At 61.7% G+C, this 22,126-nt stretch overlaps 3 protein-coding genes across 7 annotated transcripts; 1 reads left to right on the top strand and 2 right to left on the bottom strand.

Moving 5' to 3' along the window:
• Positions 1 to 63: 63 nt before the first annotated feature.
• On the bottom strand, positions 64 to 3,375 carry LOC112544991 (uncharacterized). The gene is made up of 4 exons (XM_075907888.2): positions 2,650 to 3,375; positions 2,066 to 2,215; positions 769 to 888; positions 64 to 686 (listed from the first exon to the last, which is right to left on the bottom strand). Exons 1-4 carry the CDS (start codon positions 3,242 to 3,244, stop codon positions 571 to 573), a joined length of 981 nt encoding a protein of 326 aa, XP_075764003.2. The 5' UTR covers positions 3,245 to 3,375; the 3' UTR covers positions 64 to 570.
• Positions 3,376 to 3,401: 26 nt separating this feature from the next.
• On the bottom strand, positions 3,402 to 8,743 carry LOC102448796 (protein NKG7-like). Its single transcript, XM_075907915.2, has 5 exons — positions 8,465 to 8,743; positions 7,331 to 7,541; positions 6,745 to 6,891; positions 6,263 to 6,397; positions 3,402 to 3,683 (listed from the first exon to the last, which is right to left on the bottom strand). Exons 2-5 carry the CDS (start codon positions 7,506 to 7,508, stop codon positions 3,637 to 3,639), a joined length of 507 nt encoding a protein of 168 aa, XP_075764030.2. The 5' UTR covers positions 7,509 to 7,541; positions 8,465 to 8,743; the 3' UTR covers positions 3,402 to 3,636.
• Positions 8,744 to 13,452: 4,709 nt separating this feature from the next.
• LOC142819622 (protein NKG7-like) lies at positions 13,453 to 22,113 on the top strand. Of its 5 annotated transcripts, none has more exons than XM_089772511.1 (5): positions 13,678 to 13,834; positions 16,023 to 16,171; positions 17,699 to 17,845; positions 18,829 to 18,963; positions 20,223 to 22,113. In XM_089772511.1, the coding sequence occupies exons 2-5, from the start codon at positions 16,138 to 16,140 to the stop codon at positions 20,264 to 20,266; spliced, it is 360 nt and encodes a 119-aa protein (XP_089628637.1). In that variant the 5' UTR covers positions 13,678 to 13,834; positions 16,023 to 16,137; the 3' UTR covers positions 20,267 to 22,113. The 5 variants fall into 5 exon arrangements, with proteins under 5 accessions (XP_089628638.1, XP_089628637.1, XP_089628636.1 ...); XM_089772510.1 differs by having other exon boundaries at positions 16,020 to 16,171; XM_089772512.1 differs by lacking the exon at positions 16,023 to 16,171 and having other exon boundaries at positions 13,453 to 13,834.
• The last annotated feature ends 13 nt before the right edge of the window (positions 22,114 to 22,126 follow it).

The raw sequence follows: 22,126 nt of genomic DNA, 5'->3' as shown, positions 1-22,126 counted from the left end.
TGCATGTGGGGCAGGGCCTGTCTCTGGCTGTGGGTCCGGCCAGTGCATGTGGGGCAGGGCCTGTCTCTGACCATGGGTCCGGCCAGTGATGTGGGGCAGGGCCCGTCTCTGACCATGGGTCTGTCCAGTGATGTGGGGCAGGGCCCGTCTCTGACCATGGGTCTGGCCAGTGATGTGGGATACGGCCCATCTGTGGCTGTGGGTCCGAGCAGCGCCTGGGCCAGTGGATGTGGGGCAGGGCCCGTCTCTGGCTCTAGGTCCGAGCAGCGCCTGGGCCAGTGGATGTGGGGCAGGGCCCGTCTCTGGCTGTGTACTTGCAAAGATGCTGCCCCAGGCTCCTGGCTGTGAGCAGCAGTGGTTGTGGGGCAGGCTGGTTCAATGTTAGTTACAACTGGATGCCCTCCCCACCCCCACAGGTAGCTGCTCCTGCCCACGGGGATCCAGCCCTGGGCGCTATTCCAGATGGCTGTTCCCAGCAGCCCCACCCCAGAGATGGCTGCATCCCAAGCCAGATGAGCCATCCATGCTTCAGTCCCACGCCCTGTGGTGTCTCCACCTGGCAGACGGGGTTTAATAGCTCTGTTTGGGGGCCAGACGGGGGGCCGGGGCATCACTGAAGCTGGGTGGTCCTCTCTGGCCGCTGTGCAAGCGTCGCTCCCTCCGCAGAGCCTGGCGGTGGCAGGTGCCTGGAATGGATTGGGCAGGGGAGGGGAGGTGTCAGCCTCTCTTCCATTCCCCTCCCCCCCCTGCACCCTCCCCCGTGCTCACCTGCCAAGCAGGCTGCAGGCACGGCCACCCAGCCCACCACCAGCGACCAGGCCCAGCTGCCGCCCGCTTCCCTGGCTGAGCCAACCATGAAACTGCCCAGAGCCAGCGTGGCCAAGGCACCTGCAAGACAGAAGATGTGGGGCTGGGGGGAAACTGCAGGGATCCGGGGCCAGAGGAAGGGGTTGGGGGTCAGGAGTGAGGACGGAGAAGATGGGGCAGGGGTGGAGTTGGGGGGTAGGCTGTTAAGTCCCCTGTAAGCTATTTAGCAGGCACTCAAGCTGCACAGGGCAGGGACTTGGGCAAGCCACCCCACCCCTACCCTCCAACCTGCCATGGTGGTCAGCCTGTCCCAATCCTGCCATGGCCAGGGTGGCCTGGCTCTGCTCCCTCTCCAGCCCCGTCTCCTGCCCACCCAGGTGCTGTTCAGAGAGTGGGGGGATCCCGGAGCACCCGCTTTCATCCCAAACCAACCCTGGCCCCACCCCTAGGGCCGTCTCAACAGCCCCCTGCACCAGGCCCGAGCCTCCTTCCAGGCTGCAGACCCCTTGGCCCTTCCCCCACCACGTGACTCATATGTTGTGCACCAATGTGAAGGTGACATGTTGCATGTCACCTCCCTGTCGCACGTCTCCTCCCACAATGGTGCACATAACAAAATTCATTCCACTCGGAGATAGGGTTGCCAGGTGTCCGGTATTCTCCTGGATAGTCCGATATTTTCGGCTCCTGTCTGGTAAAAAAATTCAGAGATACCGGACACCTAAAATGTCGAGTATTTTCTGAATTTTTCTCCGGCCAGGAGGTGAAAATGTTGGGCACCCGGCAACCCTACAAACACTCAGCGCCCGTCCTCTCCCCCCCACCCTGCCCCTTCCTGGCTTCTGGCGCCCCCAGCCTCCTGACCCCATGCTTACCTGGTTCCCCAAGGCTGCAGGCCAAAAGACCTAGGGGAAGCAATGGTTTCCCCTGGGTCTAAGTGCTCAACCGTTCCCAGTTCCTATCTGTCTCTTAAAGGGGGCATGCTGATTTAATGCTGTTTTTTTTTTTCCTCAACAACTTTGGTCTCCCTCCCGCCCTTTTTTTTCCCCTTCAATGGAATTTTTTCCCAATTTTTTTTTTTTGCCAGGGAAGGGGGGGTGTTTGGTATTTTTGTTTCAACCCTACTCGGAGATGGGTAAAAATCAGTGCACATGAGGGTAAGGGAGGGGAGGAAGGCAGTTGGGGGTAAGGAGGACTGGGAGTAGGGGAGGCTGTTTGGGGGGCAGAGGATGCGGGAAGGGTTTGGGGAGCCTCTTACCTGTGAGAAAGCAGAGGGCAGCAGCCCCCCGGGCCCAATCAAGCCCCTTGGGGGCTGGGCAGGGAGTGAGTGCCAGGGCCCCACACAGCACGGAGAGGTACGAGGTCAGGACGGCTGGAACCAGGCATCCCCTCGACACTCCCACATATGCTGGGGGGCAGGGGGAGCAGAATGAGAGAGGGGGTTAGTGAACCTCTGCACACTATGGGGCCTTTCTGCCCTAGGGTTCCCCAGCATCATGCGCCGCTGTGTCCTCATGTGGGCAGTGGAGGGCGCCAACGCTCCATGCACTGGGTATTGACAACAGGGAAGAGGGAGCTGCCCCCCACTCAGGGCTCCCTCTTGATGGGCACAGCTGACCCCCCCCCACACACACACTCTTCTTTCAGCCAGTTTCCCGATCTAGCCTCTTCCTGATGCTGATGGAGCACGTGGAACTCCCTGCCACTTGGCCTCACTGCAGTTATTGTGGGTCACTGAGAGCAGAGTTAATGCATGGGACTCCATGCCACTGGATAAAGGTGTGAATAACCTGTGGGACTCCCTGCCACCGGATCAGAGCAGGGTTAACCCGATGCCCCTACCTCGCTGGCCCTGGAGGGGGGTGCAGGTCCCCAGCTGACACTCCTGCCACAGCCCGCGGTGAATGACGATGCCCAGGACCCAGAGCCGGAGCCAGGACTCGGTGGCAGCACATACAGCCAGCAAGACAGTTGCCAAGCAGGAGAGATAGAGCCCGGCTGCCCCCATCTTGGAGCCCTGGCCCAGGGCCATCATAGACAGGGGAGACCGGGCACGGCTAGGCTGAAAAAGCTGTGGGGTTAACCTGTGGGACTCCCTGCCACTGGGCGCTAGTGGGGTTAATCGGTGGGACTCCCTGCCACTGGGCACTGGAGAGGTTAACCCCCAGGACTCCCTGCCACTGACCATTGGAGGGGTTAACCCCTGGGGCTCCCTGCTTCTGGACATTGGTTGGGTTAATCCCCAGAGCTCCCTGTCACCGGGCATTGGTGGGGTTAACCTGTGGGACTCCCTGCTGCTGGGCATTGGTGGGGTTAACCTGCGGGACTCCCTGTCACTGGGCATTGGTGGGGTTAACCCCCAGGGCTCTCTGCTACTGGGTATTGGTGGGGTTAACCTCTGGGACTCCCTGCCATGGGGCCGTGGCCAGGTATCCATTGGGTCTGTCCTGGTGGTCGTCTCCCCACCTCAGCTCTAATCAGGTCTTGACTCCCATGGTAACCCCAGGGTTCCAGAACCCCTGTGGCCCATGTCGCCCCCGGCTCAGCCCCTGGGCCCAGCCCACCGGGCCCCCGTGGGTCGACAGGGGAGACGGTTCGGATGCAAAAGGACCATTTATTGCGGAGCAGGAACAGAGCCAGACACAATGGGCAAGCCGCTAGGGGGCGCTGGCTGTGCTCAGCCCCACAGCGGGACCCGCTGGCTCGAGGGGGGCAGGGAATGAGGTGTGCAGCCTTTCCCCTCAGGGGGCGCTAGCTCCGTTGCAGCAGGGGGCAGCAGAGGCTTTTGGGGGTGGGGTCCATCCAGTCCCCCCATCTCCAGGGCTCCGGTTACAACTGCTCGTACCCCGCCCGGCGGACTACAAGGGCGAAGATACCTGGAAAGAGATGGGAGAACTTGGAGACAGCTCCACAGCCCCCCCGCTCCCCGCCGCCCCTTTGCGCCCGGCCCTCACAGCACCTCCCCAACCTGCCCCACACTTCCTTTGCCTGATTTCCTGCCCTCGCCATGCACCCCCCTTTTCTTGCAGCCCCCACCTCCTGCTCCCATGGCACCCCACCCCTGAACCCCAGTCACCCCTGTCCTGCACAGCACTCCCTCCTTGCAGTCCCTGCCTCCTGCCCCCACACGGCCCCCCCACCCTGAACCTGTCACCCCCTCCCCCTCACAGCACCTCCTCCCTGCAGCCCCAAACTCCTGTCCCCATGGCACCCCACCCCTGAACCTCAGTCCCCCATCCCCCACAGCACTCCCTGCCTACAGATCCTGCCTCCTGCCCCCACATGGCACCCCACCCCCAAACCTCAGTCACCCCTGTCCCCCACAGCACCCCCTCTCCTGCCCCGATGTCACAGTGTCCTGCCCCCCACAATCCCAGTCACCCCCCGCTCCTGTGTCGGGGGAGGGGCGCCAGTCTGTGGGTCCACCATTTTAATTTCGCCTCTAAAGACAGTGATCAGCCTCCCTGTCGCCGACCCTGGCCTGAAGGTGGGAAAAGGAAAAAGGCGGGAAAAGTGGGGTCACCTGACCCCAACCTGCCGGGTGACAAGAGGGCTGACAAGGGCGCTCCCGCACCCTCGGGGGGGTCGGAGCTACAGCCCGTCTGTGCCCCTCAGGCCGCAGGGGCAGGAGCCTGGTTGGTGCCTCCACGGAGACTGGAAATCTCCTGCCAGACAGTGTGTCCGGGCCGGGGAGTGGGGAGAGGGGAGGGGCAGCCCCACGCCTGTCGCACTTGCTGGGCACAGCGTGTTCGTTTTAGGTTAAGGTGCCTGCAGTGAGGCCAGGCGACCGATCTCCCAGATCTACTGTCCACACACACACGCTCACGTTCCCTCATTCGTCTTCCTGCCGCACACCACACGCCGGGCGGCACGGCACGAAAAGAAGATTCAAGGCGGAGCGAGAGAAGACCGGCCGCCTGCCTGAGCCTCTACGGCTCCGTCCTGTTTCCCCGGGTTTCCTTCCTCCGTCCTGGACATCCAGCAACCCTCCTCTCCAAACACCGAGAGGGGGGTGTGATCCCGCTATTTGTATTGCCCCCAGTGTTAGCGACTCACATTTTGGGTTCTGCCTTCACACCACTGTTTCATGATAACCAGCGGCGGATATAGGGAAGGGCGAGCGGGGCGGCTGCCCCGGGCCCCACGCTTCAATAGGCCCTGCACACGCTACTTCTGGTTGGCTGCTGCCGAAGCGCATGCACGAAATTGTGCCGCCCTGGGCTCCGCAGCACTGCCTGGGCCCTGCAAAATTATCATCCGCCCCGATGATAACAGCCCGATTTCGTGGTTGTTCTTTACGTTTGCTGTTGTGTTAATAAAGTCGTTGTTGTTTCAGCCATTTTGTGCTGTGTGTGACCAGGCCGGGCTAAAATACGGCCCGTAGGCTGGATCCGGCCTGCCAAGCCACCGGATCTGCTGCAGGGAGCCCATGGCAGGCTCCCCGTTTACCTCACCCCACCCGCAGGCCACTCAAACACAGCCGCTGGGTGGTTTTTCTTTTTAAACTGTGAACCTGGAGTGGGGGGGAAGATTTAGGGGCTGCTCCCACCCCCAGCACAATCCCATTGGCTAAGAAACCAGCCAATGGGAGCTGCCTGTTTCAATAACAGGCAGCCATGAAGAACAAGGGGCTCCAGAGCACATGGCTGCAGCCTGTGCAGGACAGATCAGACAGCCTGTTCCCTCTAAGCTGGGCAGCCACACAGCTTCGCAGGGGATTAATTGGCCCCAGAGCGGATTAACCGGCTCAGGGCTCCATGCACGAAGCTGACTGACTGGGCAGGGCTGCCCCACAGCTGAGAGAGACACTGGCTGGCGGGGAGGCTGATTCAGGAACACCTCAGCCCCTCCCTTCTCCAACCCACAGACCCTAATCCTCTGCCTCCTTTCTGTACTCATATCGCCTCCCAGATCTGGCACCCAACCCCTGCCTTAGCTCCTGCCTTAGCTCACAACCCAAATCCCTGCACCCCCTCCTGTACCCCAATTCCCTGCCCTGGGACACAATCCAACCCCCTGCACCCCAGTCCAGTGCCCCAGGTCACAACTGCCTCCTTCACCCAAACTCCCTCCCTTACCCCAAGCACCCTTCTGCTCCCAACCTCCATCCCAGACCCCGCACCTCCTCCTCCTCTTGGAAGAGTGCAGCCCTTGACCACTTTTCAAATTCTTGGAGAGCCCCCATCATAAATTCATGCCCATCCCTGTACTTGTCTAATACCCGGTGACAGAGACTCAGCCAGGGTGGAGAGCCACAACTTCAGTCCACCCGTGCTGTCCCATGGCACCCTCTCCCCAGCCCCCCACAATCCCACTCACCCTGTTCCCTCCACAATGCCTCTCGCCTGCCCCCACAGCACCCGGCCTCCAAATGGGCTCCCTCCCCCCAACCTGCCCCAGCAGCCTTCCCCTGTGGAGTCCCAGCCCGGCTCGCCATGGCGACCCCCCAGCTCACCGCTCAGGACCAGCAGCGGCAGGGCGACCCAGCCCAGGTAGAAGGACCATTCGAAGGTCAGTTGGATCTGCCCGTCCTTGTTCTTGTCCCACGACTCGGCACTGAACACGGCCATGGAAACCAGGGTGCAGCCAGCTGGGGCAGGGAGGGGTAGACACTCTGAGCCAGTAGGTTCCAGGCTCCCTGTCCTAAAGGCTGGTGCCCCCATGAGGGGACAGGCTCTGAGCCCCATTGCATGTCCCTGGGCACCAGTCCCGCTCTGACACCCCCCAGAGGGCAGGACCTGTGCCCCATTCTCTGCCCCCCTGGGCCTCCCAGCTCCACTCCAGCACCCGCACCAGAGGGGCCAAGCCCCAAGCCCCATTCTCGGGCCCTGGGCCTGTCAGCCCTGCTCCAACAACCCCCAGAGGGGCCAGCCCCAGTCTTCAATCCCTGCCCCACTTCGGCACCCCCCAGAGGCCAGGCCCGGGGCTGGGCCCTACCGGCAGCGAAGGCTGAGAGGGAAGCGACGAGGCTGAGGCTCACGGGGCTCTGGAAGCAGGATATGATGGAGGACAGCAGGGACAGGATGCAGACGGCCGCGGCCAGAGCTGCCAGGATCAGGAAGGCCCGGGTGGCTTGTATATACCCTGTGGGGAGGGTATGGACATGAAGGGTTAACGAGGAACCACCATCCCCAGCCAACCCTCAGTGGGTGTAGGGGGAGCCTGGAGCAGAGGGAGCGGGGACTCGGTAGGGCTCTCTGTGCATGTCCCAAGATTGGGCGATGGGGGCCTATCACGGGCCCCACAGCCCACCCGGAGGTGGCTGCATCCCAGCATCGGGATGGATGCCCACTGCTTCACCCCAGTGAGGACCATGTCTCAGCGCCAGGTAAGGGGTCCCCACAAGAACACCTCCCACCCCCACCCCAGAGGTGGCTGCATCTCACGGCCGGGTGAGGGGTCCCCAAATGAACACCTCCCACCCCCACCCCAGATCCCAGGGCAGGGCGAGGAGTCCCCATGTAAACACCTCCCGTGCCCCACCCCAGAGGTGGCTGCATCCCAGCCCCGGCTGTTTCCTCACCATTGACCTGGGCAGGGGACACACACACCCCGCCCACTGTACACTGCTGCCAGAGCCCACTGTGGAACGTGTCCTTGGCGCCGTAGGCCACCAGCCAGTAGTCGGTGCTGAGAGCCATGCAGAGCAGCAGCAGGCTGAGCGCGGCCAGCAGGCAGCTCCCCACGCTACAGGCCTGCATCTCCCTCCGAGACGGGCTGGCTCAGCTACAGACCTGCAAGAGGAACCCCGAGCTGGGGACAGTCCCCGGGCACAACCTCTCCCCCACCCAGCCCCCCTGCCCGGCATCCCCCCCCCCCCCCCCACTGCGGCTGGGCCTGCTGTGGTGCCAGGGCTGAGTCAAAGTGCTGCCATGACTCATGTTCTCCCCTGCCCTTCAGAAGGCCATGAGTTTAGTGGTTAGAGCTGGGGGGAGGGGGCCAGGACTCCGGGGTCTCTCGCTAGCTCCAGTGTGGGTGGGGAGGAGTGTTTGCTAATGGTTAGTGCTGCTACTGCTCTCCCCAGCAGCGTTTCACACCCCAACCACTTCCCGAGCTATTCTCATGTCTTCCCTGCAACCTGAGCTGCACGGCGGCTGCTCTGAGGAACTTGGGCCCCTGTCTGGGGGATCAGCCCCACAGACCCTTCTCGCTCAGCCCCATGGTCCCCCAGCCTGGTGTCCTGCTGCCACAGATCAGCTCCATGGGCCCATCTACCCTGGCATCTGGCCCCTTATCCATCTACCAGTTTCATTCTTTTCCACTGCCTCTGGACAGCTACCCTGGACCCTCTCCCAGCCCCCTCTGGGCTCCTGGGAACCTAAGGCACTCCCAGTGCTCAGGGCTCCCCAGCCCAGTGAGGGGGTCTAATGGTTAGAGCAGGGGCAGGAGCCTGGGGGACAGGACTCCTGGATTCTCTCCTTGGCTGTGGAGCAGGGAGAGGAATCTAATGGTTAGGGCAGGGCACAGTGGAAGTGGGGAGGCTGGGAGCCAGGACTGCTGGGTTTGCTCTCTGGCTTAGAGAAGGGAGTGGGATCTAGTGGTTAGATGGGAAGGGGTAGGGAGCCAGGACTGCTGGGTTCTCTCCCTGGCTCAGGGGAGTGGGGTCTAGTGGTTGGAGCAAAGGGGAGCTATATTGGCAAGGGGGGCGTCTCCTTACCTTGCTGCTGGGTGCCCCCTGCACACTCTGTCCGGCTGCACCCAGGCCCCCGGCTGTCTCTCCCAGCGGATGGGGTCACCGAGAAAGGAGGTGGGGCTGTTACTTGACAGGAAGGAGCAAGGGGGTGGGCTTTGTGGTAAGAGTGAGCATCAGAGGAAACTGTGTGTCTGTCCCTGCCCTGCATACCCCGATCTCTGTGTACCCCGATCCCTGCGTACCCCAGCCAGCCATACCCCATCCCTGTGTACCCCGATCCCTGCATACCCCAGCCAGCCATACCCCGATCTCTGTGTACCCCGATCCCTGCATACCCCAGCCAGCTATACCCCGATCTCTGTGTACCCCGATCCCTGCATACCCCAGCCAGCTATACCCCGATCTCTGTGTACCCCGATCCCTGCGTACCCCAGCCAGCCATACCCCGATCTCTGTGTACCCCGATCCCTGCGTACCCCAGCCAGCCATACCCCGATCTCTGTGTACCCCGATCCCTGCGTACCCCAGCCAGCCATACCCCATCCCTGTGTAGCCTGATCCCTGCGTACCCCAGCCAGCCATACCCCATCCCTGTGTACCCCGATCCCTGAGTACCCCAGCCAGCCATACCCCATCCCTGTGTACCCCGATCCCTGCGTACCCCAGCCAGCCATACCCCATCCCTGTGTACCCCGATCCCTGAGTACCCCAGCCAGCCATACCCCATCCCTGTGTACCCCGATCCCTGCGTACCCCAGCCAGCCATACCCCATCCCTGTGTACCCCGATCCCTGAGTACCCCAGCCAGCCATACCCCATCCCTGTGTACCCCGATCCCTGCGTACCCCAGCCAGCCATACCCCATCCCTGTGTACCCCGATCCCTGCGTACCCCAGCCAGCTGTACCAGGATCCCAGCCGATCCCAGTGTCCCTGGCCCATCCATCCCCTACACGTTTTATATCCATCTAGCCCTGTTCACCCCGTGTCTCGCCTTCCCCAGACACCCCCTTTAGGTGCCTCTGGCCACCCCAACTCCTCAGTCCGTTCAACCCCCCCCTCCCCCCCGTCACCTGCCCCCTTCCCGCCTCGCGCTCTCTCGCTGGCTCGCCGAGCTGTTTCTCTCTCTGCACCCCCCTCCCCCCGCTTCCTGTGCCTGTGGTTCGGGGGGGGGCGGTCACCACCGGCACAGCTCGGCGAGTCACCGCTGAGGAGGGGACAAGCCCTCCCCTCCCCCGCTTTGACTGCAGGGGGCAATGGCTGCTCCACACCCCCTGGGTTCTCTCCCCGGCTCTGGGGGAGGAGGGAGAGAATGGATAAAGGGCGCGCAGACTCAAACACACACACACACACACACACACGGCAAGGGGCGCAGACACACACACACACAGGACAGGGGGCACAGATACACACACACACACACAGGGCAGGGGGCGCAGACACACACACACACACAAGGCAGGGGGCACAGATACACACACACACAGGACAGGGGGCACAGATACACACACACACACAAGGCAGGGGGCTCAGATACACACACACACAGGACAGGGGGCACAGATACACACACACACACAAGGCAGGGGGCTCAGATACACACACACACAGGGCAGGGCGCGCAGACACACACAAGGCAGGGGGCTCAGATACACACGCACACAGGGCAGGGCGCGCAGACACACACAAGGCAGGGGGCTCAGATACACACACACACAGGACAGGGGGCTCAGATACACACACACACACACACACGGCAAGGGGCGCAGACACACACACACACACAAGGCAGGGGGCTCAGATACACACACACACAGGGCAGGGCGCGCAGACACACACAAGGCAGGGGGCTCAGATACACACACACACAGGGCAGGGCGCGCACACACACACACAAGGCAGGGGGCTCAGATACACACACACAGGGCAGGGCGCGCACACACACACACAAGGCAGGGGGCTCAGATACACACGCACCCAGGGCAGGGCGCGCAGACACACACACACACAAGGCAGGGGGCTCAGATACACACACACACAGGGCAGGGCGCGCAGACACACACACACAAGGCAGGGGGCGCACACACACACACACACACGGCAAGGGGCGCAGACACACACACACACACACACAGGGCAGGGCGCGCAGACACACACACAAGGCAAGGGGCGCAGACACACACACACAGGGCAGGGCGCGCAGACACACACACACACAAGGCAGGGGGCGCGCACACACACACACACACACACACACCGGCTTTCCTGCATACACCGGTCACTCCCCATCCAGCTGCTCCTGCTCCCCCGGGCTCAGGCGACTGTTGCGGCCGGGGCAGTCGCGGGTCTCGGGGCGTCAGGAGGCTCAAAACAGCGGAGCAGAGACCAGCACCGCGCGCCCCGCCCCAGAGGTGGCTGCATCCCAGCGCCGGGCGAGGGGTCCCCGTGTAACCAGCCCCAGAGGGGGTGGCCCCGCCGGTGTAGTGAGCAAAACACGCGGACGAGCCGGGAGGGAGCAGCGGCTCAGGGCTGATGCAGCCGCCACGAAGCCAGCGAGAGCCGCGCAGTCAGGGCGATGCGAGCTGCCCGCAGGAGCCCACGTAGGTGGAAGATCCACCGGCCCTGCAGGGGAGAGAGCAGCGCTGGCAGGGCGGGTGGGGACGCTGGGGCACTGGCAGGGCGGGGGGTTTGCTCTCTGGCTTAGAGAAGGGACCCCGGACCCCAGCTGGGCCCACGGGACTCAAGAGTGAGCCAGACAGGTCACGCCCCCTGGTGACCGGGTTGGGGCTCTGCAGGCCATTGTGCCCGGCCACGCCCCCTGGTGGCAGGGTGGGGGGTTCTGCAGGCCACGGTGCCCGGCCTCGCCCCCTGGTGGCCAGATCGGAGCTCTGCTGGTCACTGTGCCCGGCTACGCCCCCTGGTGGCCTTGTGGGAGCCCCAGCTCTGGGCGGGATTCAGGGGAGCAAAGGAGTTTGGGGAGCAGCACCTGCGAAGCAAGCGGGGTTGGCGTGCACAGGGATTTGGGTACGGCTGTCTGGGGGGTGCGCAGGGATAGGGATATACAGGGATCGATCAGGGTATGGCTCTATGGGGTATGCAGGGACTGATCAGGGTACAGCTGGGTGGGGTATGCAGGGATGGGTAGGGCTGTGTGCCTCGATCCCACAGGGTACGCAGGGACAGACGCACATTTTCCTCTGATACTCTCTCTGCCCACAAAGCACCCCCCCAGCTCCTTCCTGCTAAGTAACAGCCCCACTCCCTTTCTTGTTGACCCCATCTGCTGGGAGGGACAGCTGGGGGCCTGGGTGCAGCTGGAGAGAGTGTGCAGGGGGCACCCAGCAGCAAGGTACGAAGATATCCCACTCTGCTCCCCAAAACTGGCCATCGCCCCCCTCACCACTACAGCTCCTTCTGCTCTAACCACTAAACCCTACTTCCTTCCCCAAGCCAGTGAGAGAACCCAGGAGTCCTGACCTCTGCCCCCTCCCCCACTCTAGCCATTAGACTCCACACATTAGATGGGATTGGTCCTACCTAGGGCAGGGGGCTGGACTTGATGACCTTCTGAGGTCTCCTCCAGCTCTATGGTTCTATGATTCTCCCTCCTCCCCAGCCAGGGAGAGAACCTCTCAGTCCTGGCTCCCAGCGCCCCCTCAGATCTACCCACTGGGCCCTCTCCCCTTATAGAATCATAGACCCTGTCATGGTCTTTGTTTAGACCAAGGTGAAAAGTGTCGAATTTAAGTATGAATGACAGTTCAAAGGATTCTCTTTCAAGTCTGGTGTTAAAAGGTCTTTGAAGCAGGATGCAGGTAATCAAGTCGTTGAGACAATGCCCTTTCTGGTTGAAATGGCAAGAAACTATTTTTTCTTTGTGATCCTAATATCTGTTTTGTGGGCATTGATCCTTTGGCGAAGTGTCTGAGACGTCTGTCCAATGTACATAGCAGACGGACACTTTCGGCACATGATAGCATAAATTATATTTCTGGATGAGCAGGAATATTTGTTCTTAATCTTATAACTCAACTGGTTAGGTCCAATAATGGTATCGGCAGAGTGAATATGTGGACAAAGCTGGCAACGAATCACAGATAGTACATTAATTTAAATGAAAAATTAATTATAAAAATAAATAGAAATAAAATCTTTGTTTAGCCCCCAAAGGAAGTATTCCTCTGTCTGTGGTTTCAAATCCTTTAAAGAACCAAACACCAGTTACCGAAACCTAGTTTCCATTTACCAGAAGCTGGAAATGGGCACCAGGGATGGATCGTGCTGATTGCCTCTTCTGTTTAATCCTTCTGTTGGCAGACAGGCCTCTGGGCTGGAAGGACCATTCTGATGTTCTTATCTAGAGCTGAAATGTATCTGCCCCCTGCTATAACCCACGAGACCCGACTCCCCTCCCAGAGCTGAGAGAGCGCCCAGGAGTCCTGACAGGGTCTAGGATTTTGCACAAAAGGTTTTTTTTTGCGCAAAATGGAAGCGTCTGTGCTGCTTCTTTTTGTGCAAAAACCATTGGCAAAACATATGCTAATGACATCAGACTCATGCTAATGAGTCCGTCATTAGCATACTCTCTGCCATAAAAACCTTGGGGTATGTCTACACTACAAAGTTAATTCGAAATAACAGCCATTATTTCAAATTAATTTTAATAGCGTCTACACATACAAACTGCTATTTTGAAATAAATTGGAAATAGTGGAGCTCATATTTCGAATTTGCTAAACTTCATCCTGCAAGGAATAACACCAAATTCGAAATAGCTAATTCGAAAGAAGTGCTGTGTAGACACTTACTTCGAATTGGGGGCCTCCAGCCCTTCCCAGTTTCCCCTGGTGGCCACTCTGGGCACAACCAGGAAAACTCTCCTCTCCCCCAGCCCGGGGCCCTTAAAGGGGTAGAGTCTGGCCACTGAGCACATGCAAGACCCAGGCCTGCCAGCAGCCACAGACCCTCAGCCAGTGGCAGCCAGTGGCAGCCAGCGGTACCCTGCCCAGTCCCCAGGGGACAGCCGGGGCGCCCAAGGCAACAGGCAGGGCAGCGGAGCCGAGGCCTGCAGGGGGAGCGCAGGGGGAGCGCGGCTCTTGCTGCCCCATGCGGCCTGGGAAGAAGTGTCAGCGCCCCAGTGCGGGGCCTCTAGTTCCCCCTCCCGCTGCAGAAGCAGCCCCGCCCCCCCACTCCACGCTCGCGCTCTCCCCCCTCAAACGCAGCGCCCCGCCGGCTCCCCACCCCCCCGCAACCCACCCGGCCCGCAGCCCGCTCGCCCCCTCTCCTGCCTCGCCCCGCCGCGCTGCGCACACGCGGCCGCTGAGACGCCAAGCCCCAGGGCAGCGGCGCTTTGGGCATCAGCGAGTGACCCCCCCCCCCCGCAGAGAGCTCCGAGGTTAGCAGGCCCGGACTATGGCTGGGGGGGGGGGGGAGGCTCCCGAAAAGCGCCCGCGCAGCGTTGCCGCTCTGTGGACACGGGACGCGCGGGGCTTTCCGCTGGGGCCAGCCAGGGCGCACGGCGGGACGCGCTCCCACTGCCCCGGAGAGGCGCGGGGGCGAGACAGCGTGTCCAGGGGCGCACGCAAAGCCTGTGGCCACTGGGAACCGCGCCGAGGGGTGAGGCAGCCGCTCCCCCAATCCCCCCCCCCCGCTCCGGTGGGGGTCGGGCCGGGAAGGCGGAGCCGGGGCGCGCCCGCTGCTGGGAACTTGGGTGGCAGCGGCACAAGAGAGGCTGCGGGTGGGTTTCGGTTTTGCCAGCGGTGGGGAGGGGAAAGGTGGGGGTCGGGGTGGGGGGTGTCAAGGGGAGGCAGCTCCCGGGGATCGTGTGTGGGGAGGGGGGCCCCGCCTGCCCGCTGCCCTTACATCGGAGCTTCCCGAACAAATAAGAGCGGGTGGAGTCCGAGTGGTCGCCCAGCCGGGCTTCCGCCGCTTCCTGCTGCGGCCAGGGCGGGCAGCTGCGCTCCACGGTCCGAGCCGCCTGCCGCCGTCCCCGCTGGGACCGCCGCCGCGCCGCTCCCCTCCCCTCCGGCCTCTTGTCTCATCAGCGCCAGGAGAGCTCGGGAGACCCTCCTGCTCCGCGCGGAGCTTGGACCCTGTCGCAGCCAGCGCCCCACCCGCGCTCTGCCTCGCTCCTGCTCCCAGGGGTTTGCCCGGGGCAGCCAGCCTGCAGCCCATCCGCAGCACCCCCGGGAGCCGCTGGCCGCAGAGTCCCTCGCGGCGGCTGCAGGCGACCCCTGGCCTGGCGGCTCCTCTCTCTCCTGGTGCAGGGAGGGGAGCCCGGGGCTAGATAGTCTGACCTAATCTGTCCTTTCTTATGTGTTTAAGGTGTCACATTTTGCTGGAACCTCACTCTAGGCCCAGGATACCAAGTCTCCCATTTCCCAAATCCTGTTCCTACAATTGGGTTCCTGAATCCCTATGTGGGTACAGAAGCAGCGGTAGCCTGGTTGTCCAAGGTGCCCAGCATTCATAGCTCCTATTTTCTCTAACTTTAAGCCTCCCCATTTGAAAATTGTAGGCTAAGTGCCTGACCCCAGTGAGATTCACACAGCTCTCTAATCTCAGGGTACCTCTAGACAGCACCCTTCTGCTGGAATAAGGTAGCAATTTCCGCTACACACATGGCTTAGCTTATTCCAGTCTGGGTGGAAAGAGCTTATTTTGAAATTTGGCACTGTCTGCACAGTGCCAAATTTCAAAATAAGGCACAATTCCGACAAATCCCTTAACCCTGTTACAGGGATGTTAGAATTGTGCACCCGCAATCTTCCAGTATCCCAAAATAGTGCCACAGTCTAGACATACTCTTAGGCTACATCTAGACTGGCATGATTTTCCGGAAATGCTTTGAACGGAAAAGGTTTCTGTTAAAAGCATTTTCGGAACAGAGCGTCTAGATTGGCACGGACGCTTTTCCACAAAAGCACTTTTTGCAGAAAAGTGTCTGTGCCAATCTAGACGCGCTTTTCCGCAAAAAAACCCCGCTCCGCCATTTTTGCGATCGGGGCTTTTTTGCGGAAACAAAATCTGGGCTGTCTACACTGGCCCTTTTGCACAAAAGTTTTGCGCAAAAGGACTTTTACCCGAACGGGAGCAGCATAGTATTTCCGCAAGAACACTGAGAATCTTACATGAAATCGTCAGTGCTTTTGTGGAAATTCAAGCGGCCAGTGTAGACAGCTGGCAAGTTTTTCTGGAAAAGTGGCTGATTTTCCTGAAAAACTGGCCAGTCTAGACACAGCCTTAGATTCTCTCTCTAGAGAGCCATCATGATACTGAAGGCTAGACGGATAAATATAAGTTTTAGGGGCTTTACATTTGTGACAAAAACTCAGGAATGAGATACATTAAATCTTGTAGTTAAGGAGACTGTAGGTGAAGTACAATTATTGACATGCCTGCTTGTCTGTTTCCTGTGTTAGCATTTCTTATGGCAACATCTCCCATAAAGAGGCAGGTTTTGTGGAAAGGGGAAAAGAGGAGTTTAAAAAGAGCGGCCTATTTTCTAATCAAGTAGGATTGAGAGATATTCAAATAGGGAGAAGTAATCTCATTGCATAAGGCCAATACGGTATTTTCAGCAGCTCATCAACTTGTGATGGTGGTTGGAAGACTGCACAGAGAGCACGTACCCAGGGACACTTCTGCAAGTTCTCGTGCGCTGTAGAGGTCGACTCCATTGCAGCCCCAAAGAGTCTGATGCAGAGTTTGGGAATGTGGACGGGAGGTGATGGTAACTGGCCCAGCTCATAAACTGGCTTTATAACTATGCAGCCTAGGGAACGGATTCTCTGTAATTCTCAGGCAATTCTCAGAAAATCCAAATGTCTGGGCTCTGTGTATGGTTCATGAATTTCACTGTAATTATAACAAAGTGGTGCAAACAGAAAGGGAAACAACATGAACTTCCCTACTTTTCTAATGGCCTCAGCTGCAGAGAGAGGGAAGTAGGGGGACCCATGCCACTTTCACCCCTCCCCCAGGGCGTCCTGTGGGGAGGGGACACGAGGGTTTGGCGAGGAGAGGGAAAGGAGATGGAGTTTGGTCAGTGGGGGGAGGGGGGAGAGGGGAGCAGACTGGGTCTGGTTGGGAGGGGGGATCGGGTTTGATGGGAGAGAAGAGAGGGCGCAGGGTGGATTAGGTGGAGGAGGGGGGGATTGGGTCCGGTCACTGAGGGGTCGGGTTTGCCTGGGAGGGGAGAGAAGGTGGAAACTGGGTCCAGTGAGTGTGTGGGGGGGAGGTTGGGATGTGTGTGGAGGGGAGACAGGACGTAGGCTGGGTTTTCTGGAGGGCGCGGTGGGAGTCAAAGAGCCGCAAGGTGAAAGAGGCGCTTTCCCCCTCAGTGCCTGTCCTGCAGCAGCAGGCCAAGGCAGGAGTGGGTGGGGTGTGAAACGTTCATGGAAAAGCAGCTGCAGCAGCGCTAACAACTACTGAACACCTGCCTACCGCAGGGCTGCGACATCCTGCCCCCCCATTCTAACCAGTAGACCCCACTCATCTCAGACTCCTGGCTCTGAGTCCCCCACTTCTCTCCCCCGCCCAGCTCTAACCGCTAGGCCCCACAGCCTTCTGAAGGGCAGGGGAGAACATGAGTCACGACAGCAATTTGACTCAGTCCCCGCACCGCAGGGGGTGGGATGCTGGGCAGGGGGGCTGGGCGGGAGAGGGGCTATGCCCCAGAAATGCCCCCATCTCAGGGCTCCTCTTGCGGGTCCCGCTAGCTGAGCCGGCCCGTCTCAGAGGGAGATGCAGGCCTGTAGCGTGGGGAGCTGCCTGCTGGCTGCGCTCAGCCTGCTGCTGCTCTGCCTGGCTCTCAGCACCGACTACTGGCTGGTGGCCTACGGCGCCAAGGACACGTTCCACAGCGGGCTCTGGCAGCAGTGTACAGTGGGCGGGGTGTGTGTGTCCCCTGCCCAGGTCAATGGTGAGGAAACAGCCGGGGCTGGGATGCAGCCACCTCTGGGGTGGGGGTGGGAGGTGTTCTTGTGGGGACCCCTTGCCTGGTGCTGAGACACGGCCCTCACTGGGGTGGAGCAGTGGGCTCCAGGGGTCCCTAACCCGGTGCTGGGATGCAGCCACCTCTGGGGTGGGCTGTGGAACCAGTGATAGGGCCCCCTCGCCCAATCCTGGGATGTGCACAGAGAGCCCTACCTAGGCCCCTCACGCCCAGCCCACCACCCCCTGCTCCCTCTGTTCCAGGCTCCCCCTCCACCGGCTCAGGGGGTGGTTTCTCGTTCATTTTTCATGTCTCTCCCCACAGGGTATATACAAGCCACCCGGGCCTTCCTGATCCTGGCTGCTCTGGCCGCGGCCATCTGCATCCTGTCCCTGCTGGCCTCCATCATGTCCTGCTTCCAGAGCCCCATGAGCCTCAACCTCGTCGCTTCCCTCTCAGCCTTCGCTGCCGGTAGGGCCTGGGCCTGGCCTCTGGGGGTGCTGCAGAGGGGCAGGGATTGAAGATGGGGGCTGGCCCCTCTGGGGGTGCTGCAGAGGGGCAGGGATTGAAGATGGAGCCTGGCCCCTCTGGGGGTGCTGCAGAGGGGCAGGGATTGAAGATGGAGCCTGGCCCCTCTGGGGGTGCTGCAGAGGGGCAGGGATTGAAGATGGGGGCTGGCCCCTCTGGGGGTGCTGCAGAGGGGCAGGGATTGAAGATGGGGGCTGGCCCCTCTGGGGGTGCTGCAGAGGGGCAGGGATTGAAGATGGGGCTGGCCCCTCTGGGGGTGCTGGAGAGGGGCAGGGATTGAAGAAGGGGCCTGGCCCCTCTGGGGGTGCTGGAGAGGGGCAGGGATTGAAGAAGGGGGCTGGCCCCTCTGGGGGTGCTGGAGAGGGGCAGGGATTGAAGATGGGGGCTGGCCCCTCTGGGGGTGCTGCAGAGGGGCAGGGATTGAAGATGGAGCCTGGCCCCTCTGGGGGTGCTGGAGAGGGGCAGGGATTGAAGATGGGGGCTGGCCCCTCTGGGGGTGCTGGAGAGGGGCAGGGATTGAAGATGGGGGCTGGCCCCTCTGGGGGTGCTGGAGCGGGGCAGGGATTGAAGATGGGGGCTGGCCCCTCTGGGGGTGCTGGAGCGGGGCAGGGATTGAAGATGGGGGCTGGCCCCTCTGGGGGTGCTGGAGAGGGGCAGGGATTGAAGATGGAGCCTGGCCCCTCTGGGGGTGCTGGAGAGGGGCAGGGATTGAAGATGGGGGCTGGCCCCTCTGGGGGTGCTGCAGAGGGGCAGGGATTGAAGATGAGGGCTGGCCCCTCTGGGGGTGCTGGAGCGGGGCTGGCAGGCCCTGGGGAAGGGGATGGGACTCAGGGCCTGGCACCTCATGGGGGCACCAGCCTTCAGGGTGGGGGGTTGATCTGGTTGGGGGGGTTGGATCCTGCTGGCTCAGGGTGTCTACCCCCCAGCTGGCTGCACCCTGGTTTCCATGGCCGTGTTCAGCGCCGAGTCCTGGCACAGGAACCTGGACGGGCAGATCCAACTGGCCTTCGAATGGTCCTTCTACCTGGGCTGGGCCGCCCTGCCGCTGCTGGGCCTGTGTGGTGAGCTGGGGGGTCGCCATGGGGGGCCGTGCTGGGGTGCCGCGGGAGGGGGAGGGGGCTGCTGCGGGTTGGGTGGGGCGGAGCCTAGTCTGGAGGGTGAGGTTGGGGGAGGGGTGCTGTGGGGGAGCAGGGGGTGACTGGGGTTATGATGGGGGGAGGGTGCTGTGCAGCATAGGGGCAGGAGAGGGGTGCTGCGAGAGGGGATGCTGTGGGGAGCAAGAGTGATTTTAGTTGTGGGGGGCAGGGCACTGTGCGGTGTAGGGGCAAGAGAGGGGCTGATGTGGGGGACCAGAAGGTGACTGGGGTTGTGGGAGGCAGGATAGGGGTGCCATGGGAGAGAAGAGGCAACTGAGGTTTGGGGTGGGGTGCCATTGGGGCCGGAGGCAGGGGCTGCAGGGGAGGGAGTGCTGTGGGGGACAGGAGTTACTGGGGTTCAGGGGTGGGGTGCCATGGGGGTCGGAGGCAGGGGCTGCAGGGGAGGGGGTGCTGTGGGGGACAGGAGTTACTGGGGTTCAGGGGTGGGGTGCTATGGGATCTGGAGGCAGGGGCTGCAGGGGAGGGGTGCTGTGGGGGACAGGAGTTACTGGGGTTCAGGGGTGGGGTGCTATGGGATCTGGAGGCAGGGGCTGCAGGGGAGGGGGTGCTGTGGGGGACAGGAGTTACTGGGGTTCAGGGGTGGGGTGCTATGGGATCTGGAGGCAGGGGCTGCAGGGGAGGGGGTGCTGTGGGGGACAGGAGTTACTGGGGTTCAGGGGTGGGGTGCTATGGGATCTGGAGGCAGGGGCTGCAGGGGAGGGGTGCTGTGGGGGACAGGAGTTACTGGGGTTCAGGGGTGGGGTGCTATGGGATCTGGAGGCAGGGGCTGCAGGGGAGGGGTGCTGTGGGGGACAGGAGTTACTGGGGTTCAGGGGTGGGGTGCTATGGGATCCGGAGGCAGGGGCTGCAGGGGAGGGGTGCTGTGGGGGACAGGAGTTACTGGGGTTCAGGGGTGGGGTGCTATGGGATCCGGAGGCAGGGGCTGCAGGGGAGGGGTGCTGTGGGGGACAGGAGTTACTGGGGTTCAGGGGAGGGGTGCTATGGGATCCGGAGGCAGGGGCTGCAGGGGAGGGGTGCTGTGCATGGCGAGGGCAGGAAATGGGGCAAGGGAGGTGTGGCTCAAGTGAGAGAGGGGGCGCTGCAAGGGCCGGGCGCGAAGGAGCAGCGGGGGCGGGGGGGGGGGGGCTGTGAGGGAGTCTCCAAGTTCTCCCATCTCCTCCCAGGTATCTTCGTCCTTGTGACCCAGAACCGCCGGGCGAAGAGGTGACTGGAGCCTTGGAGATGGGGGGACTGGATGGACCCCACCCCCCACAGCCTCTGCTGCCCCCTGGGGGAAAGGCCTCACGCCTCATTCCCTGCCCCCCTCGAGCCAGCGGGTCCCGCTGTGGGGCTGAGCACAGCCAGCGCCCCCTAGCGGCTTGCCCGTTGTGTCTGGCTCTGTTCCTGCTCCGCAATAAATGGTCCTTTTGCATCCGAACCGTCTCCCCTGTCGACCCACGGGGGCCCGGTGGGCTGGGCCCAGGGGCTGAGCCGGGGGCGACATGGGCCACAGGGGTTCTGGAACCCTGGGGTTACCATGGGAGTCAAGACCTGATTAGAGCTGAGCTGGGGAGACGACCACCAGGACAGACCCTGATGGATACCTGGCCACGCCCCCATGGCAGGGAGTCCCGCAGGTTAACCCCACCAATGCCCAGTGACAGAGAGCTCTGGGGGGTAACCCCATCTGAACCCAGTAGCAGAGACCTGGGTGTTAACCCACCAATGCCCAGTGACAGGGAGTCCCGCAGGTTAACCCCTCCAATGCCCAGTGATAGGGAGTCCCGCAGGTTAACCCCACCAATGCCCAGTGATAGGGAGTCCCGCAGGTTAAACCCACCAATGCCCAGTGACAGGGAGTCCCGCAGGTTAACCCCACCAATGCCCAGTGATAGGGAGCTTTGGGGGTTAACCCCACCAATGTCCAGAAGCAGGAAGCCCCAAGGGTTAACCCTTCCAATGGTCAGTGACAGGGAGTCCTGGTAGTTAACCCCTGTAGTGCCCAGTGGCAAGGAGTCCCACAGGTTAACCCCACAGCTTTTCCAGCCTAGCTGTGCCCGGTCTCCCCTGTCTACAATGGCCCTGGGCCAGGCCTCCAAGATGGGGGCAACCGGGCTCTATCTCTCCTGCTTGGCAACTGTCTTGCTGGCTGTATGTGCTGCCACTGGGTGCTGGGTGTCGTCATTCACCGCGGGCTGTGGCAGGAGTGTCAGCTGGGGACCTGCACCCCCCTCCAGGGCCGGCGAGGTAGGGGCATCGGGTTAACCCTGCTCTGATCTGGTGGCAGGGACAGGGAGTCCCAAAGGTTAACCCAGCTCTTAGTGGCCTGTCCCTCTGCTGTCCCTTCCCTGAGCTGGCCTGCGCCAGCGTTTCCATCTCTCCTTTCCCGGAAGTGGCCGCACACCCAGACGTGGCCTGTCCCCTGCTGCGCCTTTTCCATTTCAAGGGACTCACCGTGGCACTGGGCCAGCCCGACTGGGGCTGTGTCCTGGAGCTGGGCAGAGCCGCTTTTGGGCCTCTGACGTCTCGCTGCCTGGCCCCGCGGCTCCCTCGATTCCTGCGGCCTGGCCGCCTGCCATGGCACTTTGGGACGTTTTCAGCGAGGGCCCCGAGGGGAGTTGGGCGCCCGCACCCCTCTGGGGATTGGAGCAGCCCGGGGCGCCTGGGTGGGTTCGGCCGCCGGCGTCGCTTCCCCACGCAAAGCTCAGGAGCCGAGGGGCAGGTTGTATCACCAATGGAGCCTTCATTTGAATGAATTAATTAGAATAATTGCACAGGAGAGCGGCCGGGGAAGAAACGGCCTCAGTCGCCGTCTGCCGAGTGCCCGGCTCTTTCCCTCGACGCCTCGAGACAGCGCGGCCGCGTGGCCGGGGAAGCCAGGCCCGATGCACAGGCCTTGTGCAAGCGCCCGTCGCTGCACACACTGCCACACAACAAACACAACCACACCCCCCACTCACACACAACAAACACAACCACACCCCCCACTCACACACAACAAACACAACCACACACCCCACTCCCACACAACAAATACAACCACACACCCCACTCCCACACAACAAACACAACCACACACCCCAGTCCC

This window comes from Pelodiscus sinensis, chromosome 22 (genome assembly GCF_052426305.1).
Source record: "Pelodiscus sinensis isolate ZL-2025 chromosome 22, ASM5242630v1, whole genome shotgun sequence".
Lineage (NCBI taxonomy): Eukaryota > Metazoa > Chordata > Testudines > Trionychidae > Pelodiscus > Pelodiscus sinensis.
The sequence above is the reverse complement of the archived record's forward strand: the minus strand, read 5'-3'. Positions and strand labels throughout refer to the sequence as shown.

Coding starts and splice junctions, on each gene's coding strand:
- LOC142819622 (XM_089772512.1), top strand. CDS start 13,546: ATGCGGCCTGGGAAGAAGTGTCAGCGCCCCAGTGCGGGGCCTCTAGTT. Junction 17,846..18,828: donor CCTCTCAGCCTTCGCTGCCG/GTAGGGCCTGGG, acceptor TCTACCCCCCAG/CTGGCTGCACCCTGGTTTCC. Junction 18,964..20,222: donor GCCGCTGCTGGGCCTGTGTG/GTGAGCTGGGGG, acceptor ATCTCCTCCCAG/GTATCTTCGTCCTTGTGACC.
- LOC112544991 (XM_075907888.2), bottom strand. CDS start 3,244: ATGGATACCTGGCCACGGCCCCATGGCAGGGAGTCCCAGAGGTTAACC. Junction 2,216..2,649: donor CCCCCTCCAGGGCCAGCGAG/GTAGGGGCATCG, acceptor CCTGCCCCCCAG/CATATGTGGGAGTGTCGAGG. Junction 889..2,065: donor TGCCCTCTGCTTTCTCACAG/GTAAGAGGCTCC, acceptor TCTGTCTTGCAG/GTGCCTTGGCCACGCTGGCT.
- LOC102448796 (XM_075907915.2), bottom strand. CDS start 7,508: ATGCAGGCCTGTAGCGTGGGGAGCTGCCTGCTGGCCGCGCTCAGCCTG. Junction 6,892..7,330: donor GTCCCCTGCCCAGGTCAATG/GTGAGGAAACAG, acceptor CCCTCCCCACAG/GGTATATACAAGCCACCCGG. Junction 6,398..6,744: donor CCTCTCAGCCTTCGCTGCCG/GTAGGGCCCAGC, acceptor TCCCTGCCCCAG/CTGGCTGCACCCTGGTTTCC.